Source organism: Convolutriloba macropyga, chromosome 7 (assembly GCF_964194025.1).
Source record: "Convolutriloba macropyga chromosome 7, txConMacr16.3, whole genome shotgun sequence".
In the NCBI taxonomy this organism is placed as follows: Eukaryota; Metazoa; Xenacoelomorpha; order Acoela; family Convolutidae; genus Convolutriloba; species Convolutriloba macropyga.
The window spans coordinates 71,995,395-72,016,044 of NC_134474.1; the positions used below are offsets into that span (position 1 = coordinate 71,995,395).

Here is a 20,650-nt window from a genome sequence, read left to right on the forward strand (position 1 = left end):
AATAGAAACGGGATAACCCCATAAAGCCCGATTTTAGATGCCCGTTACTCGAATGTTTTTTTTATTTACCCTCTCTAATGCTTATTGATATTATACTAGCTCATGTGTGGTCTGTCTCACTGCGAAACAGGAGCATGTCAAGCTCCAAAATGACATTGTCATATACAAATTCCTAATCCAGATTTGATATGAATTACACTTTTGTATTGGTTGAAATTCTGATATGGTAAAATGAATTTGTAGCTATTTAGAAATGGATTGTGATTGGTTTATTAGATTGACTTACAAAAACAATTGAAGAAGTTGCATGAAAGAGTTGGAAGAGATAGAGTGTTAGAATAAAGTTGCAAAAAGATGTTTTGAAATTGAGAGAATTAGAGGGAATCTGCTCAGAACCTGCATCTGAAAAGTTTTATACCATAGAATTAATAGTGATAGAAGATGGTGACAGGAAAAGAGCAGAAAGATAATATACATTAAACAATTCAAAACTTGATTATTTGTTTCGAAAGAACGCATAGCTTTATTATATATAATTTTTTTTTTAAAAATGTTTAAAACTGTGAGCGTGAGGCGAAAAAAGCTTAGAATTCGAATTGGCGATAAAGAAGGTCTATTAAACAGTTACATAATCAATTCTACCTCAACAAACTTGCATTTAATTTATACAATCGACAATCGTAAATGCTTCTATTTTACAGATAATACCTGCCCGGATTTTAATTCAATTTTATCGGGGCTGGATTTAGCCAACATAACAATTCATTTAAACCCTCAAATGTGCTTCAAACTTGATTAATTAATTTTCCTTGCCTACCAACTTTCCCTAATTTATATTGGTTTCTTATATGCTCTAAACATTTTTTGATATCAATATCTTACAACTTAAATTATTCTTACATTGACCCATCCCAGAACTTTTAGAAAAAATTTGTCTTTTTGAGATTTAAGTTACAATCTTGACAACATGGCAGATGTTGCAGCAGCTGCAAATGCTATTGCAACAGCGATTCGAGGAATTGCTCCACCTCCACCAGCAGCAGCGCCACAAAGCGTCAGCTTGACCCCATTCACGGGAGCTGTTACAGAAGACTTTAGAGTATTCCTTGAGCAACTGGAATCTTCCATCGCCCTCGCTCAAGTACCAAACGCCCAACAGGTTGGATTTTTAAAACTTCATTTGCAAGGCGGTGCTCTAAACTATTTTCTGGAATTACCAACTGCCAACAAAAACACACTTAATAATGCGTTACTGTCACTAGAAAACCGATATTTGAGCGCAAATAGAGTAGAGCTTTACAAATTAAAATTTCAAGAACGAAAGTTTAATCAATCAAAAGAGACGCCAGAAGACTTTCTGACAGACATCACAAGACTCGCTAATATAGCATTTGCAGACTCCGGAGGAAACGACTATTCAGCAGAACGAACAAGGCGAATAAGGGACGCATTCATTTCAGGAATGCCTACGCATATAAGATTGAAGCTTCTGATGCAACCGGAAACAACAACTGTAAATGACCTATGTGAATCAGTCTCAAAAAGACTAACATTAAAAAGCATCTTGCCTGATGAAGACGCTCAAGCCACAGGATTCAATTCTATTACTGACAATAGCTCAAGTAGCCTTGCAACAGCATTTAACAACATCGCGGCTGCTAATAAAAATTTAGCGTCTAGTCAAAGAGAACTCGGCAGGCAAATGAATAAAATGCAAATCTCGGTCGACCGGTCAAACAATAGAGGCTTTCATAGAGGTAGCTTTCGAGGCCGACGACAAATTCAATTTAATTCAAACCACGGAAATAACAGACCCTCGAACCACCAAGGTTACCAACGACAACAATTCGGTCATACTGGCAGTGGTTTCTATAACCAACGCGGCCGTGATCACAGATATAGCCCGATTATTTGTAGAAACTGTGGTCAACCAGGCCACATACAGAGTCACTGTTGGTTCAAACCAGTACCACAGCGAGGAACGCATGTGCCATTCGCTACAGTCCCAAAAAACTAATTACGCAGCAACAGCCTTTTCTTACAGCACTAGCTAACAGTAGTTATAATTCAGTGCCGATAACGGGTACAAATCTTTTCTATTTACCATTACACTTTCAAAGATATTGCTTTAAAATTTTAATTGACACTGGGGCATTCTCATGTGCACTTTCAAAAACTATACTACAACAAATTACTCTAAATAAACCAGCATGTGTTACTAAATTACCGAAGAATTTTCCTGAAAAAGTTTATGTGGCTGATGGCAAAAAAGTCAGAGTACTAGGAAAAGTACTTATTGAATTAAATGTTGGGTTGAATACCTATAGCGAAGAGTTTCTCGTTCTTGACCAAATGAGTACTGCTATTCTTGTTAACCCATTCTTTATCAAAAATCAAATTGTTATTGATCCGTCAAAGAAACTTTTATATTTTCCAGATGTTACCTTGAGTCTCAACTCCATAGGTAACCAAGAAAACTCAAGACAGCAAGTACTTATTACAGTAAGTAAAATAACACTGAAGCCAAATTATCAAGATATGGTCGAAGTCTCGATTCTCAAACCAGATATCGCATTTAAGAATGCCATTGGAATAATTGAGCCGTCTTCTTTATTCGAGAAAAAATCGAGCCTATGTGTCACTTCTTCAATAAACAAACTTGATTCACAACGAAGAACGAAAATTGGTATTTTGAACCTGAACCCTTTCACTGTTACTATTTCCCCACGAACTCGAATAGCAAAGTTCATTTTCTTAACGCCAAATCAAGCAAACTATATACATCCTATTGAACCATCAATTATATCGTCAATTACAGAAAACAAAATTTTCAACGAAAATAACAAAAGAAGTTCTAGAACATGGATACCTACAGATAACTTTTGGTTCCCATTACCTGAGAACTGTCATGAAAATTCAAAACTTACAGGGGTTTGGAAAATAATTTACGACACTATTGTGAAATTACGACAGGATGAAAAATTGGATCCGACAGTAGATAAAGAAAATAGAACTAAGTTTCTTTCCAAATTTGATTGGACTGACTCGATATTTTCGCATGACCAAAAGAAACATATGGAAAATTTGTTGGTCAAATACCATAAAATATTTGCTAGACATAGATTGGACCTTGGAAAAAACACGGACTGTCCAGTTAAACTGACACCGGAGCACAATAGACCAATTCACTCACCAAACCCAGCAACACCAATACATCTCAGAGACGAACTGATTGTAGAGTTAGCTCTGATGCAGTACTACGATATTATCACTACTCTACCTTTCTCGCGTTACTCGTCTCCAATATTTGCACAAAGAAAATCTTCGGGAAAACTCAGAATTTTAATTGACCTTAGACGTATAAACCACTTGCTACGCCATGATTATAACAATAATAATTATCCTATAACAACAATGGCCGACGCGACAGCGCATCTAGCAGGAAAAACGATCTTCGCAAAAATGGATTGCAGCCAAGCCTATTTCTCTATGCAAATGGCGGATAATTTGAGTGTGCAACTACTGGCATTTAATTTTGGAGGTAGAACCTTTGCGTTCAAAAGACTAGCACAAGGACTCAGCCGATCACCAACAGCATTCAGTTCTTGTGTGAGCAAGCATTTACAGTCATGTGTTGCTAGTGATAAGTGTTTTGTTTATTTCGATGACCTGGGAAGTGGTGCAAACGATGGAAACACGTTGATCGATAATTTAGAACAAATTTTCCGCTGCATTCAAAGTCTAGGTTTTAAACTGTCAATCGAAAAATGCCAATTTGGCATTCCAAAAATACGATTTCTTGGACATGAAATATCAGCCGCTGGCATTAGTCCTAATAAACCGAAAGTTGAAAAATTCCTTGCAAATGTTAGAATGCCAAAAACCATAAAACAAGTTCGTCGATTGATTGGATTCATGCAATATTTTCAAAAATTTATACCAAATCTTGCACTTAAACTGCATCCTTTCTTCAAATTATTACGAAAAGAAAGTGAATTTAACATTACGAACAACCATCATGAATCTCTGGCCACACTCAAAAAAGACTTAATTAAAGCTTGTTCAATGTCGTTGAAATTAGCTCAACCAGGTTGCCAGTTCATAATCTTTTGTGATGCCAGCTTTTACGCAGCAGGTTTTATCTTATTAATCGAAGACAATTTAGAATGTGAAGAATTAAACAAGGATAAAACTTACGCACCTGTTTCTTTTGGCTCCCATTTGTTTTCGCCAGCGCAACTTAAACACTCAATTTATGCCAAAGAATTCCTCGGAATATATTTAGCCTTTGAGTCATTCGAGCACTATATATGGGGAGTATCAACAAAACCAGTAATAGTCCTAACAGATAACAAAAGTGTCACACGTTTCTTTCAGACGAAGAAATTACCGGGAAACTTATGGAACGCTGTTGACTATGTATTATCTTTTAACTTTGTATTAGGACATATTTCTGGAAAAGCTAACGCAGCCGCAGACTATCTATCACGCATTCATGTTAACCCTAACACCAAGTTAAAGCTGAAGCTAAGCGATCGAATTCCTATAAGAGACATGGAAGTTGAAGTACTAGCACAAACACCAGATAATAGTCTTTCAACATTAACAACAGCAGTTCACGTTCCTCTTATAACTATTGACAGTGAGGAAACTTGTAGTACAATTGAGCTAAATTCCTTCATTGAGAAGCTTAAGGGACATTTAGGCATACAAAAGACCATTCACGAGTTCCGAAGGAAATTCTATTTCCCGGGCTACACAGAATTTTTGATTACTTATATAAACAATTGCCTCACATGTTTACAAGCTAAATCTCCAAAACACGAAACACTAACTATGCCGTTATCCCCCGTTAGTTCAAATACAAGCCTACCCGCAGACATGTTACAAATTGACATAGTTGGCCAATTACCAAAGTCTGGAGGCTACTCGTATATACTAACAGGAATGGACGTGTTTTCTAAATATATGTTTGCACAGCCCTTAACTTCAATCTCAGCTGAAACAGTCTGTAAATTCCTTATGCAATGGTTTATGCGGCATTCCTATATACCAATAGTCATACTTACAGATCAAGGCACACAATTTACTTCGCGAATGTTAGAAGAGCTCTCAACGCTTTTAGAATTTAAAATTGAACATGCCACTGTTAAACACGCTCAAACAATCGGAGCTTTGGAAAGGTCCCATAGCCCACTGAAACGCTATTTACGAATTTATGAAAACCAACTGCCAAGGGATTGGCATAAATATGTAGATTTCGCAGTGTTTCAACACAACACTAGTTACCATTCTACAATAGCTTGCCCTCCAACTCTTATCTTCCACGGTAGAATACCGCAAAATCCATTAGATTTACGCTTCAGTAACAAAAATATATACCACCAGCAATGCCAATGTGACTATATTTCCGATATCCAAAGCAAAATGGCGACATTATTCAGTCAAACCAAAGATAACTTAGTTAATTCTTTCAACAAATATCGGGAATATTATGACAGAAAAGCCAAAGCTGCACCATTAAAATTACATGACTATTGCATGTTGCTGAGCCCAAAACTCTCTACAGAACATGAGAAGATTAGTAACTTAGAATGCAAATGGACAGGATTATTTAGAATTGAAAAAGTTCTTACTCGAAGTAACTATTTAATAAGAAAAGTAAATACAAATAACACGCAAATCGTTCATAGAGTTAGACTCAAACCCATTAAGCCACAATATAAAATTCAAGATCTGCGGGATATCGATGACAAACTGTTTACAGCAGACCCAATGATACCTGAGGCACTGCGTGAACCAAACCTCTTTGACCACACGCTTGAGGAATTAACTTTTTCTTATGACAAAAACCGACAAGTGAAAGTCCATTCAACAATAGCAGCAGAAGCTAAGTCAAACCGTGAAGCCGAAATTTTAAGGAATATGACTGCAGAAGATTCGCCAAAAACACCTAATACAGAAAGTATAGCTGATACTTCACCATTTTATACACCAGACTCAGAAAAACAATCTAGCACATCACATACTCCGCAGTCCAGTCCTAAATCTGTCTAAAATGAACACAATATTACAGAACTTCCAACAACATACAATATACCAGTTTCAAACCTAGCTAAACTGTTGAAGGAAAAGCGACATGAACGTGAGTTGGCAAAACAACAAACAGCAAACACAGCACATACAGTTCAAACACGCATACCACAACCGCAAAAACCAACAACATCAAGCTCCCCCCAAGTAGGACAAACAGTCTCGCGATACGGTCGCATACGCAAGCAAACGCAGCACTTTCAGTCATCTTAATAACTTACTATTCCTTAATCTTTTTTCAAAATTAATTGTCTTTCATTAGTTTGTTAAAAATCGTTCTTTACTTAAAATTACTTTACTTATGACAAAAAGCCATTTCAAACAGTGGCGTTTCGCTTGAATGAACAAATCATTCCAATTTAGCTTGAGGGTAATTAGGAATAAACATACTTCAAACCAAAGTAAGACCCAGGTCTCTGAATTTTAACGCATGAACGACAGGTTCCTCAATGTTAATACATTAATTAATCAAAAATTGCTAATTATTAAAAACAGAAGGCAAAAATCAAAAAAGTACATCCTGAGCGCTTCTAGGCACAGTGTGAGCTTTCTATTGATATAACTTTCACCTATGTATCATTGCACACGGACAAGCGGAATTAGATTTACAAACCCCAATTAGCTCTTCACATGCTGGACTTGCAGTCCAATATTGTACACAATTCTGTTTTTTGCCATTTTGAAACCGCTACACACATGCTCCCACGGTTAACCAGAGCACTACACTGTTCAATACATTGCATATGTAGCTGATTTGACAAGTCAACACTTCTGATTGACTCACATAACCTCCAGCTAAATTTTCTTAGACGCTTCTTCCACAAACCTAAATAACATTTGTCATATTACATTAAGAAATATTACACTTATTTTATTCCAGTAACAACCTTCTTTATTAGAGCGGCCCTCGAGATATTTCCTCTTATTGTTGGGAAATCTGAGACTGCGCTGTAATCTTTTACTCGCACCGGCAATACCAGATTTTCGCCCACATTTACTCGAACATTGGCCTTCAGAATACTTTTGCCCTGATTGTTGAAATGCATATAAATGTTCAGTCAGGCCACTATGCCCAGAATTTCGTGATTTGTCTATTTCTCTGCTTATTTGCAAGGCACCATCCAATCCAGCATAATTTAACAAGCTCTTATAAACACCGTGTTCAATACCAGACGCATAATTTCGAAGTGTACGATCTATTCTCTTTGTGTCATTTAAATTGCAGGCTTCCCATCCCCAAACAAAAGAAACGCCAATTGTTGAAGTTAAAACAGCATGAGAAGCTAAGCTGGGTTGTCAAAGTAATAAATTGGGTTCAGGAATATAAAACTTAACATTAGATTTAACTGAAGTGTTTTCTGGACCAGCTTCAACAAATGATATAAAATCGTTAACATTTCGTATTAATTTCTCGAAATTTATGGAACGAGTTCCAGGAGTACAAATGAAATACAGTTTTTCGCCCAAGAGAGTTACCGATATAGAATCATCACCGCCAGTCTCAATATGGCCATCCGTTATCCAACTGTTAAACTGAGCTATTCCATCGATTTTCGTTTGTTGAAGTGTATTTGGAACTGAAAATTTTACCAAGCCTTCAACAGATAGACTATAGCACCAGGAATACTTGTTTATTTCGTCATTTGGACGATAAAGTTTTTCATAAATTCTGGACTCTCGACCTCTCGGTGTTATACTTGATTTTACATGAAAATAGTTATCCAACTCGATTTTAAAATCGAATTCATTATCAATTTCTTTCAAAGTGTTTATAAAATTACTGTCAAAACTAAATAGCTGATGATTCGCAAGGGGAATTGGCTTTACGACCCAATCATTGTTTACAAATTGAGAATAACCGGATGAAATAATTGCATTCGTTGCGTCAGTCCAGGAGGCCGCCCAATTTACATCAGTTACAGGAACAGGTTCCCAGCCGTGATTTCAGCGTTTCTGGATTACGATACTTCGCATTAAAATTTACTATCCGTTCATGAATGCTAGAAAAATTTGATCTAGCCCTTGTTTGCGCCATTATCTAAAAATCGTCAATTTCTTTTATCATTTGAAAATTCAATTGAAAAATTATCATTAATTGCATACTAGTTTCAAAAAAAAGAGTTTACCCATATTTATTAACAATTTGCGATTACTACAAAACCAAAAAGGCAGGGCACACAACATATACAGCAGCCAAAGGCAACTGCCACTAACAGAATATAATGATAACTCTCACCAACGTTGACATTCTCTCGACAAGGATACTCGATATTGGAGATTTCATATACCACAATACGATCTTTAATAAAAACGATACTATCAGAGCAGCACAATACTTCAAAATTGTCAGATACATTTCCTTCTGTGCATACAGAACTCAAAGCGAAGAGAACACAAAACAACAGAAACAGATTCATTCTCAAACTAAAAACGTTCTTACCGTGCTAATCCAAAATTGGATTTTGAATATACATTACCATTATACAGAACTACATAGTGCACATTTCAAGCGCACAACATTACAGCCCCTAAACAACCAGAATTATTGCATTATTTTGTTATTGAGCAAATCTTATTGATGCGCCTCGCAAAAAAAAGTGGGCCTCTACATATTAAAAATTTTAGTTCAAGTTTTGCAAAGATAGTTGCAAGTTTTGCAAAGTTAAGAATTTACAAGTTCAAGAGACCAAATATACAGATCCTCAAGCTAAAACAGGGTGGCTTGAGATCTTGTGAGTTCTACATGTAGAGACGTCTCAGTCTAAGTTTGTTGATGATGCAGTCGATTAAATACCGACAAAAACATTCCTTAGGAAAATACACTTGGCTTGATAATACAGACTGCCACAAAAACATCGTCTGAGTTTTTGTCTTTCAAAAACGCCTCTTTTGCTTCGGGAGTATTATTGCACCCAGCAGCAGTCATAAAAAGTTTCCTAACATTGCCTCAAAATGTTCACAAGCCAAGAAAAACAAAAAAAATAACGCCTACTTATTATTTAATTATGTCAATCTCTACAGGCATAAAATATTTTTAGATTGGCCACCTGAAAATAATTGTAAGCCCTGTAGTATTCAATCTTTCGAGAAAACCCTCCAAAATGATTTCTTGGAAATACCTTATATTTCTCATAATTATAGTTCACATTTGTTATAATAACAACAAAATCGAATCACAGAAAGGTATTGATTTTATATACCAACAACAGCTACTCCTTGCTGAAAAATTCGTGAATATTCAATTTCTAGTTCCTTTTCCAAGAATGAATGTCTCGTTGCAAAATCAATTCAGAAATCTTTCGCTACTTTTGAAAAACTCTTGGAATGACTATTCATTTGGTTGTCAACTGGATCATATGAACACAAATGAGACCAGTTTAAACTTCGACTATCTTCTCCATCATACGGAAAACGAATTCAAATCAGTCCAACTAGACATATTGAATATAAAAAAACGAAATACAGAGAACATTTGGAACAAAAGAGCAAACAACAACTGATAACGAACGGACAAAAAGAGGAGCCGGCCTAATTGCTTTAGGAGCATTAACAGCTGTAACTGCAAGAGCAGGAATAGCGTGTTCTCTCGGCAGCATTTTCGGAGCTTGCGGAGGATCCAGTCGAGATCGTGAAGACATCGACTTGGCCTTGTCACAGATTGAACTGAACAACCATCGGTGGGTAGAAGTTAAAGGCAAAGTCAACTCAAAAATGTACCTCATTGCTGACCAACTCGACGATGTAAACTCAGTGCAAAAGCGAATTATCCAAACGCAGAAAAATCACACGATGGTGTTGATGAAAGCAGTGGATATTATCCAAAATAACTCAAGAGCATTGATGGCATGCTCCCAATTGTTCTACGCAAGGGACCAAGTGCTTCAAGTACAGGCGAGTCTTCTGGGATCTTTTTCAGCGTTGCTAAATGAACTTAAAATGTACCGTGTTGCCATGTACAGCTATAAGCTAACAATTTTGAACTCGGTAATGATTATGGTGAATAAATTGATTCCTATGGCACTCCTACCTAGATCAGATTTAGAGGAAATACTTCGAGATGTAAACCACTGGCAATCCGACACAATTGAACGTCTTTCATTGGCTATACCAATAACACAAATTCTAACTTACTATGAAACGAAAATACTGAGAAACGTAGACATTGTTGACGATGGGATGTACTTCACATTAGCCATTCCATTTGTTACCGCAGCGACAGTTTTAAATGTGTATAAAGCAATACCAATACCCATGCCTAATGATGGAACAGACGGTCACGCATCACAGTATGCTATTGAATCTGACTTTATAGCAGTTTCTTCTACTCAGAAAATAGCGTTACTTTCACAGGACGAAATCAATAGATGTGTCGGGTCGAGTAGCTTCTCGGTGTGTATAAACGGTTTCTCTCTAGAAACAGCCCAAGATACATGCCTTGGATCAATACTTATTAACAATCATTTAACTGCTCTGCAAAAGTGTGAAATTAAAACCGTGAGATTGCCATTAAAGGAAAAAGCGAGAAATTTGGGAAATGGCAAGTGGTTAATAACATCAGCATCATCGAATTTCAAAATGTATATAAGCCCAATAATAAACCATGATCCATTGAAAACAACACCTTTACCAGGATGCCAAGTCTGCATCATTGAACTTCAATGCGGGACAAAATTGGAAACCACATTTTTAGAAATCAGAGCAGACATGTTTTCATGCCAAAACACAACGCTTCAAAAACTGGATATTAGACTAACTGACCCTTTGAAACATCTCTTATCAAAAGTTCCGGCAATTGACAACCTGCCACATTTTGCAACCATTGCTCAAGCAAGACAACAGTTCATTGAGGAAATACAAAATCCAAATGTCAGAAATTCCTAACCATCAAAGACCATCGTTGAATAAATTAGATGAAATCGCCCAACCAATTTTAATGAATATGCAGAGTATTCGACCTAGTTTAAAGAAGCGTTTCACGCAAAGTGACACTTGGAAAATGTCTGTCATAATTGGCACAATCTCTTTTATAATCTCTATTCTATGATATTACACGCTCTCATAAACTACGTTTGTCAAAAGTATAGTCGACGATATTCAAAAATGCGCAAGTTTGTTGTGGGCTCATTTGGAATTCATCCACGACCAATACTAGTGGTAACAGAAGATGAAAGGCAGACACTTATGCTACAACCTGGAAACCGACTGACAGCAGAGAACATTGTCAACACGGACAAACAACTGTCAAAGCTTCTTGGACCTACAGCTCCAAAACGAGAGGAACTCCAAGTAATGCAACCATCTTACGACGTCGACCTATTTTGCCAGCACTTGGCCAATAATCTTAAATCAGCTTAAGAAAAACATAAACACTTTAATATAATTCATATAGCTTACACGAAGTAAAGGTTGCTGCAAGGCGCTTTCTAATTTTTAACCTAAAGCTCGCATGAAAATTTTCAAGAGGCGCAGTGATCTTTTTGAGAGGCACATTGTTCTTTTAAAGAGACATATAGCTATATTGTTCTTTTAAAAGAGTCACATTGTTCTTTTTATAGAGGCGCAGTGTCATATACAAATTCCTAATCCAGATTTAATATGAATTACACTTTTGTATTGGTTGAAATTCTGATATGGTAAAATGAATTTGTAGCTATTTAGAAATGGATTGTGATTGGTTTATTAGATTGACTTACAAAAACAATTGAAGAAGTTGCATGAAAGAGTTGGAAGAGATAGAGTGTTAGAATAAAGTTGCAAAAAGATGTTTTGAAATTGAGAGAATTAGAGGAATCTGCTCAGAACCTGCATCTGAAAAGTTATATACCATAGAATTAATAGTGATAGAAGAATATTTTAGATGCCCGTTACTCAAATGTTTTTCTTATTTACCCTCTCTAATGCTTATTGATATTATACTAGCTCATGTGTGGTCTGTCTCACTGCGAAACAGGAGCATGTCAAGCTCCAAAATGACATTAAAATAGTTCGCACTTTAAAATTTTTTGTACAAAAATCATTTTTTCACTAGTTTTTTTTCTCTTCTTTCAATCTCATTCTTGGTTATGGGAATCAACGGCGGCATTCTCATTGGCGCGAGTCGTTTGTTAATGTCCACGGATGATTTTGCAGTCGCACATAACTTACCTCACTCTCTTTTTTGGTTCTGATGTCTATAATTACCTAATTTTGATGAGGTCAAAGGAGGATAACTTAATGCGGTTCTTTAAGGGTAGCTTCTAAAAATTTAGTCTGAATCAAGTTGAGACACGAATTTTTTTTTTCGTAATTTTTAATAGACAATTGTACGAAGCTCTCTACGAACATATCAAGCTGTTCTTAATTTTTGCTAGGTTTTGTCCTAAAATAAGTGTTTTTGCTGAAATGTTGGGTTTCGACATTTACTTCGTTATTTGTTTTATGCAAACCGTCGGAGGCGCGTAGGCCAAGTTTCCTTTTTTAGAACAATACCATTTTTAACACGCAATTGGAAAGTGGGGTGACAAAAAGTGATGGTGTTAACTGAAAAGATAGCATTTCAGTTAATCTTTTTTGGGTTTCAGCTAAGTCATCTGTGGAATGCGCGTGTGTGGCTGGATGCGGCTACCCAGATCTTCTTCAGTCTGTCATTGGCTTTCGGTGGTCTGATTGCGATGAGCAGCTACATGCCAGAGAACAACAACTGCTACAAAGATGCCATTGTTGTCTCTGTTATCAACTGCTTCACATCTCTTTACGCAGCTGTCGTTATATTTGCCGTCATTGGTTAGTCACAAAGCATACGTGATCATTTGACATTACTGTGGTTTTACAATAGTATTTCGTTGACTTCTCAAAAGAGTATCAATTCTCATCGTTATCAAAAACGCGAACAGCTTTAGTATTTTTTAGCCGTTGGGTTTTAAATCCCAGGTGTGCAATCACAGTTTATAGTGTTATCCCTTGAAACATCTGAGACCCTAAATCTTAATATTGTTGCTGCAATTTTTCAATTCTGGAATTTCTGGTTTATGCATGTGCTGTTAGTTTATCGATGGATATATAATCAGTGTGCACGTGAATAGGTGTCAATTGAGTTTGTAGCTGTACATGTATGTATTTTAGTTTGCACCCCTCAGTTGGTCCTCCTGTATATTCACACACCTGATTGGTGCTTAGTGAAGAGTATTCACAATGTAAGTACAACCCTATCACACCTAACTGTTTCTCTCACTAGCGTGGCCACCCTAGTCGAGACAGGATGTTAATCTTGCAAGATTCTTGCAAATTACTGTTAATCTTGCAAGATCTAGCAAGAGGATGTTAATCTTGCGAGAAAATCTTGCAAAATTTTGTGAATCTTGCAAGAAAATCTTGCAAGATTATGCATAATCTTGCTAGATTCTTGCAATATTAACATCTTAAATCGACTAGGGCACTGACTGTGACTGTTTCCAATCTGTTCTGAAATCTGTGATGTAATGTAAAAGTAACCCAACCTCAACCCTGCCTGTATTATTACTTGTGTAAGAGGAAGGGGGCTGACAGCTGTTCTCTGTCTGAACGATTTTGGGGTCTTGAAATTGTTTGAGGTGATCAAGCCGGTCGAAGCCCAGCAGCAGTCAAATTCATAAACGTCCTTTGAATTTATACTTTTCTAATCTGAAAACATTGGACTAACAGCTTTTACAGTGTAATTGTAACGTTTTTAAAAACAATTTTAGTTGTGATTTGATAATTAAAAGATAGTTATGATAATACAAACAGTTGTATCATCTGTTCAGCAACTATTAAAGCGCTCCTATTTTTACCCCTCGAACAGTACTGGAGGAGTGTCCTTTTAAATCAATGATTTCGTCGGCGTAAATTTGAAACTTGAAATCCCACACCAGCTATTATTTATGGTTACTTAACTGGCAAGCAGATTTGAAGAGAGTGATTATTTTCTCATATTGCTGTTTGAGTGTAAATTTTGTAAAGGAAGTTTGAAGCAATTATTGTAAAAGGTGTGTTATGCAAAACTTTTGCTCGACTGTTTTCTACAACATTCTTTCGATAGCTCTTCTGGAATGAGTTTTTGATTTTGGATCTTTTCCGTTTATGCCCCCCCCCCGGATATTGGGTGCAAATTAGTCCCCCCCCCCCCCCCCAAGATAGTGGGTCCCCTCCCGCCCCCCGACCGACGCACGTGCCATTTTACACAATTATTTACTTTCATGTGCTCCTGTTAAGGGGAGAGCATGACATATTGGGGGGGGGGGGGTACAACGGAAAAGATCCTTGATTTTTTGATTGATTTGAATTGCGCGCAGTTATAAATTAAGTTAGTTGCTCAAGTAAAACTGATTGTGTGCAATAACAGAACATAGCCCGTGTAGCGTAGTGGCTAATGTCCCCGACTCTCATCGCAGAGGTCGCCTATACGTCCTACTAAATTGTTTGCGTCGCCAGTCGTTCGAGAACACTTCGTCCGACGTCAGTCGGTTTGTTTGTTTTAGCTATCCTTTGTTTCATAAGACTATAGATGAGCGAGTTGTGTTTTTTCGGTAATTAAAATTAAATTGGTGCTAATTTGGAAGTTATAACTCCGCGGATTTTTATAGATCTTTGAGTTATTGTTTTGATTGACTGCTTTTAATGGGAATTGAATAGACGCATGCTGCTCCTAGGCTTTGATAGGAACGAATTGATTTCAGTTTGTTGATAATAGCCGCACAGCAATAGCTGGGGCTATTATTGATCTTCTCTTCGTTTTCTTTATTTTGTTGTCAAGTTTTTTGTTACGACCATATGACGTCACAAACAATTCAAATCTGCATTTCATGTAAGTTTTCAGTCGCTTTTTGATTTGCTTGATGAGGTTTTTGGTCACACATGACTTATCTCACTCTCAAAGTGACTTCCTCACTTTGAAATTGACTTTTCTTCGCTTTAGTTCAACGAGATAAGGTCATGTGACAGTTGAGAGTGCACCACTCTAATTGAAGGTTATTTGAGAGCAGCTATTAGAAGCAGCAACAAGTTTGACAGATTCTTAATCAAAATGTAACATCTGAGCATTTAATAAAAAGATTTTTTTTGGTCTCTTTCTTATACTAACTTTGTGAGACTGCAGATCTACGAAGCAATTGCGGCTATTGTCTTGCAATCTGCCAGCTATGTTTTCAGTTTATGGGTGCGCTTTTTTGATTGAGAAATATGACAATGAAAAATTGAATTATGTAACTGTCAATTTCTTCCTAAGCAGGGAAGTTTGTCACCCTATTGAACGTGGTGATATTTCGTTCTGAGAGAAGACTTAATTCTATATCAAGCTGAGATATGAGCGTTCGTTTTTCAGATTTTTTTATCTTAATGTTTTCGATTGTATTTTATGACTACAGGTCTACAACGCTATCACAGCCATTTTCTGACAATCTGCCAGCTGTTTTTTATTTGTGAATATCTAATTCAGAAACGGGAAATTTTGAAATACTCACGCTTTAAATATTGATGTTTTCTTTGCCATGGTCAAGTATGTGCGCGCTTCTCTAATTGTAGTTTATTTGAGAGCAGCTAATAAAGACAGCAGTAATTTATACAGACTCCTAATCAAAATATAACATATCATTAATGAAAAGAGTATTATTTTGGTCTGTCTTTTTTGATGTATTTTTAGAATGCAAATCTACGAATCTATTGCAGCTATTTTCTTGCAATCTAACAGCTATGTTTTTCGATATACTGATACATTTTGTCTGAAAATCGATCTATTTTGGAGCCATTTGAACAATTGAGTGTTTTAGCCGCGAAGCAATATCAGTGCTGATCTTGATCTCACCACTGACGGTAAAAAAGTGTTTGAAGTATTTCATCATTTATAGTTTTTTATGGAATTTACTGACAAGATTTCCAAATCAGGGCTCAATCAGTGACAGATACTATTTACGAAAGATGAGGCCCAACGACCATATGTTATGGTTTCAGAGTTAACCTCATGGTTTTTTGGCTCTGACCAATTGTTTCGTAGACTTCTTATGTTTTGCTTTCCTTTAATATTTTTTTGATGTCCAATGACTTAATCTACCCAGTCAAATGTCTAATTGGCTTTTTAAGGGGTATAAACGAACCTAGACAATGTTTTCAGTTGTTATCTAATGCACCTTAAGACTTTGATTTTATTTGTTTTAAAATGAACTTTTGAATGAAAAATGAACTTTGCCTCTATTTTTTAATCGTATTTCTCTCAAATTCTGGTGTAGTCTCAGTAAAAACCTGCTGAAATACATTTCCTGTGAGTTATAAATTTTTGTCTTTAACGGTTTTATGTTTAACTAAGTTTTTAATTTAATTTTTGATTTTTAGCATAATTGCACTTTTTATGTTCATTTTGTTTCCTTTTCGATTTACAACGTGATTGACAGATGCAATTGAATGAAAAATAAGTTGAAAAATGCGCGGCGTTGAAAAAAAGCGTATCTGAATTTCTTAATTATTTTTGTTGAATAGTTTATGCTTTTGTGGCGAGACAATCTAAATTTTTAGTGGTTTTTTCTTCCTGTTTCTTTCTTTTCGTTGTTCGACATATACTTGATAATGATTGGTCTCATTTGCTTCCCCAGGACATACAACCGAACTATTTTATTGACTTTCAAATTAACGTTTAAAAAAGATTTTTTCAACTGTCTTCTTTTTGCTTTCATTTTCCTCACCATGTAACTCAATCTCACTAATAGGAATTCTCAACTACTTTATGACTCAAAAACATTTTTTTCTTGGTTCTTGGTTGGTTATGTTTTGACTGATGGCATCGTCCATTTAATTTTAAAAATTTTTTCGAGATATCTATAGTGTTCAATTTTTGGGTTTCTTTTTGTCATTTTTATGTACTCCTTCTAATAAGGAAGACCTCTTGAAGTTAAGTTGAGAAGCAAGTGATAATTTACATTTATTGCAGATAACATCTAATAATTATAGTGACTTGAACACTGGGGTTTAGCAAAAACTGTTTGTCGGTTTTGGCTTCTGCCTGGGTTGTTAATTTGTAGTCTCGTGAATTAGTCTCATTATTAACAGGCCTAATTGGCTTCCTGAGGTGTTGTAACTTTATTCATCTCTTTGTTGAAATCTTATGTCTGTAATGGCTTTTGAAAATATTTGTTTTCAAAAGCCTTTGGATTTTTGAGCTTCGCCATTTGTCGTTTTTCTTCTAAAGCCAGGGCGTAAACCGTTTCCAATGGGCTATAATTTTATCTGTATATCGGTTTCAGTTTCAACCATTTTTTTCGGAGCATTGTTACTACTGTTGCTACGAGATTCCATAAAATGTTTGATATTTTTATATATTTGTGCATTTTAGAAGGATTTTTTTTTTTCATTTTAAGACAGGTCCAATATCTTTTCTAATGTAGTTTGGCTTCATTTGATCTGTTTAGATTTTATCTGATGCGAGTTTGAATAAGATAGACATCGAGTTTTGGTCGTAATTAATGTGTTGTTTTGTTTTTTCAATAATTTTCATCGACCCCCTAGCGTGACATTATTTTTTTCCATAAGTGGTTTATTGAACGTTATGTATGTTTTTGAAAGTTTTCTATATCTTCATCATTTGGTAACCAGTTAAATCAAGAATGTGAATGAGCGGGGTGGGAAAATTGTGCGTACGCACATTACCAGCATCCTTTTGCAAACATTACGTTGCAATTTCTAATCACTAGCGTCTTTTTTTGTGATTGGATGGAAGGGATATATCATGTTCCTGACTACATGTGTCTTGCTGACATGTAAAAGCAGCATCTATGTTCAAATATTCACTAGTGTTTGGGTTTCGGATCTTTCGGCTTTCATCCCTTTTTACAAATTCGACTTGAGGTTATGATTCGTCTGTTTCAGGGTTCAAGGCCAACCGTGACTTGGAAAACTGCATCGCAAACAACAGAAGTGGTGGCTGTCGCCTGGAGGATTTCCTTGCAAAGGTACATATCTTTTTTCGTACTCACCGCTGTTGCTTCAACGATCCTGAAAGTTAAGGAATAGATAGTCTAAAGTGAGGGTTTTTTCCTTCATGTGTTGAGTACCTCTGAAATATTTGACATTATGTTGCAAAATTGTAATTACCACTGAAATATTTGACATTGTTGCAAACTTGTAATTAACACTGAAATGTTTGACATTATGGTGCAAACTTGTATTTACCGCATTTTTAAGGTTCAATTTGTAAATTCATCCAAAAACTTTTGTTATGGACATTAATTGATCAGTGTTATATTTCTTATCGCTTAAATCCAATGTCAGCATTATTGGCCGGACTATCGCTGCTCCATTTTACTGAGTTGTAGATTTTACCAAGTACGACATGCTCACCTGTTGTTGTTTTAAGGGGGTGAGCGGGACTGGTCTGACGTTCATAACATTCACAGAGGCCATTGACCACTTTGGAGTCTTGTCTCCCCTCTTCGCAGTCCTCTTCTTCCTCATGCTCATGTCACTCGGGTTCGGATCTCTCTTCGGAACAGTCCAGGGTGTCATCACTTCTCTACACGACGCCAAGTTCCTCGCAAACGTCCCGAATGAAATTACCACTGGTTAGCGTAATACTGTGCTCTTTACTGCCAGTAAATACTGACCTTAAAATCATTTGCAAAAATAATTGAAATCAAATTTCCCCCTCCAGTGTTTTCTATGCAAATTAATCTGTCCTATATCAACTTAAGTTTTATTAGGATATATAATTGAAAATACGTGGAATGGAGCGGAATTTAAATCCTCAAATTTAACAAAGTGCGCAATTATTGATAAACCTTAATTGGAAAACAAACCTGGAAGTTAAGAGGGGAGGTCAGTGGACACTATCGAACAGGACAGCCTATCGCCTCTTTTGATCAGAAAAAAATGGCAGAGAGTGCTAGATATTTGTCGCGCCTAGGGAAATTCTCACCTCTTTTACCTTACTCCACCCACTCACACAGAAGGGTGTTTTCAATGCAAAGAATATAGATTAATTCAGCAAAGGCCGTCTAATCTAACTCATAGAGGGCCTGATATTTCCACCTTTATTGAATCTCTTCATGTTTAATAGCCGCCCTCATCTTCTCAGCCGGCTATTATAGCGCTCCTATTTTTTTACAATTCAAAGAATTTGAATTGTTTTGGGGCGCTGTCTTTTTACGACTCGAAGAAGTCCTTGGAGAAGTCTTTTTTTAAAATCAATTTTATTGGAGTGATTTTTGAAGCGGGAAATGAAACGCGTGAAAAAATTTGGAGTGATTTTGGCGCTGAACAAAAGTGAAGAGTGGGGGGAAAAGAGAGTGGTTTTTGTTCATACCGCTGTTTTTGAGACAGCGAGAAATTGATGTGTGAAAAAATTTTCTAAGCGAGCAAAATTTTTTGTTCACGTGCGGCATTTTAAAGCAGTTTTTTTCATTTATTTTGGTTAAGAGGTTTGGTTATGATTTTGTTTTAATTTTAGGCTGGTTTCGGTATTGGTTTGAAGGTTTCTGGAAATTAATATGAATTTTATGATAATTCGGAGGTTTTTAATGTATTTTGCTGATTTTCTGGCTAATTTTTGGTTTTTTTGACGATTATTTTGTTTTACTGGCTCAAATGGGTATTGAAGAAACCCCTTCTACTTGAGCAATTTTATGATAACAATTAATTTTAGTTTTGTGGGTAAGAATCATTTTTTTGTTGAGAAATATGACAAAAAATGGCGAAAATTGGAACTATTTTTCTTAATTTTTTGCAGTTTTTCGTTTTTGTTTTTAGCTAAGTTTCTTTGCCTATTATGACTTGCTAATTATTTTGCTAGCATCTGGATACCCTATTGGCTGAAGGGAATTTTTCTTTGGATTTATATGTTTTTGAAATAATAAAAAAATTAGTAACTTTTTCCAGTTTTTCAGTGAAAGTTGTTTTTTCCATAATTTTAGCCTAAAGTATATTTCAAAATTCACGTATGTGATTTTTGTAAGTTTTAGTTGTTTTGATGAAGTTATTTTGGCAGAGATAGTTTTTTCGGGATCTCAATTTATAACAAAATTTGATCAGATTTTTATCATATTTTAACAGATTTGATTTTATTGTTTTTAATTTTTTGTTTCATGACTTTGTTTCAAGATAATCATAAATTAGTGAAAGCACGTTTTGTTTGATGAGTAGTTGAATGGCGTTTAAATGGATTTTCACTTCCAATCGTTTCCGGAATTCTTCTGGCTATGTTTTTTTTTAAGATCTGTTCACACATTTTCATGATTTTTGAAGTCAAATTGGAGTGGTGATTTTGGTCACGCCGAAACAGGAAATGGAGCGAAAAAGCAAGTGGTTTTGCGGCGTGAATTTTTTTCGCTCTAATTTCGAAGTAGAGTGAGAAAACGGCGTTTGAACAGAAATTCGGTTTCTCGCTTGTGGTTTTTGTTCACATGCGGCAATTTCACTCTGACTTTTACTGTTTTTTCGATTTTTGATCGGATTTTGTAAATGGTTTTCCCAATCCATTCATAGTCCGTTTTAGGTCTAGTTTTCTGTTTAGTCAATGAAAATTCTTTGAATTGTACGTCAGGACTTGTGCTGCTATGTTTTTTTTACTTCGTCGAATAAAAAA

The 20,650-nt window shown here is 35.9% G+C and overlaps 1 protein-coding gene across 2 annotated transcripts in view; it reads left to right on the plus strand.

The window, feature by feature from the left end:
* Nucleotides 1-20,650, plus strand: part of LOC142343302 (sodium-dependent neutral amino acid transporter B(0)AT3-like) — a 64,755-nt gene that overhangs the window by 22,092 nt on the left and 22,013 nt on the right. For both annotated transcript variants that reach the window (XM_075395127.1, XM_075395126.1), the window contains exons 6-8: nucleotides 12,654-12,855; nucleotides 17,941-18,023; nucleotides 18,428-18,632. In XM_075395127.1, coding sequence (XP_075251242.1) covers nucleotides 12,654-12,855; nucleotides 17,941-18,023; nucleotides 18,428-18,632 — 490 coding nt within the window. The remainder of the gene's footprint in view (nucleotides 1-12,653; nucleotides 12,856-17,940; nucleotides 18,024-18,427; nucleotides 18,633-20,650) is intronic.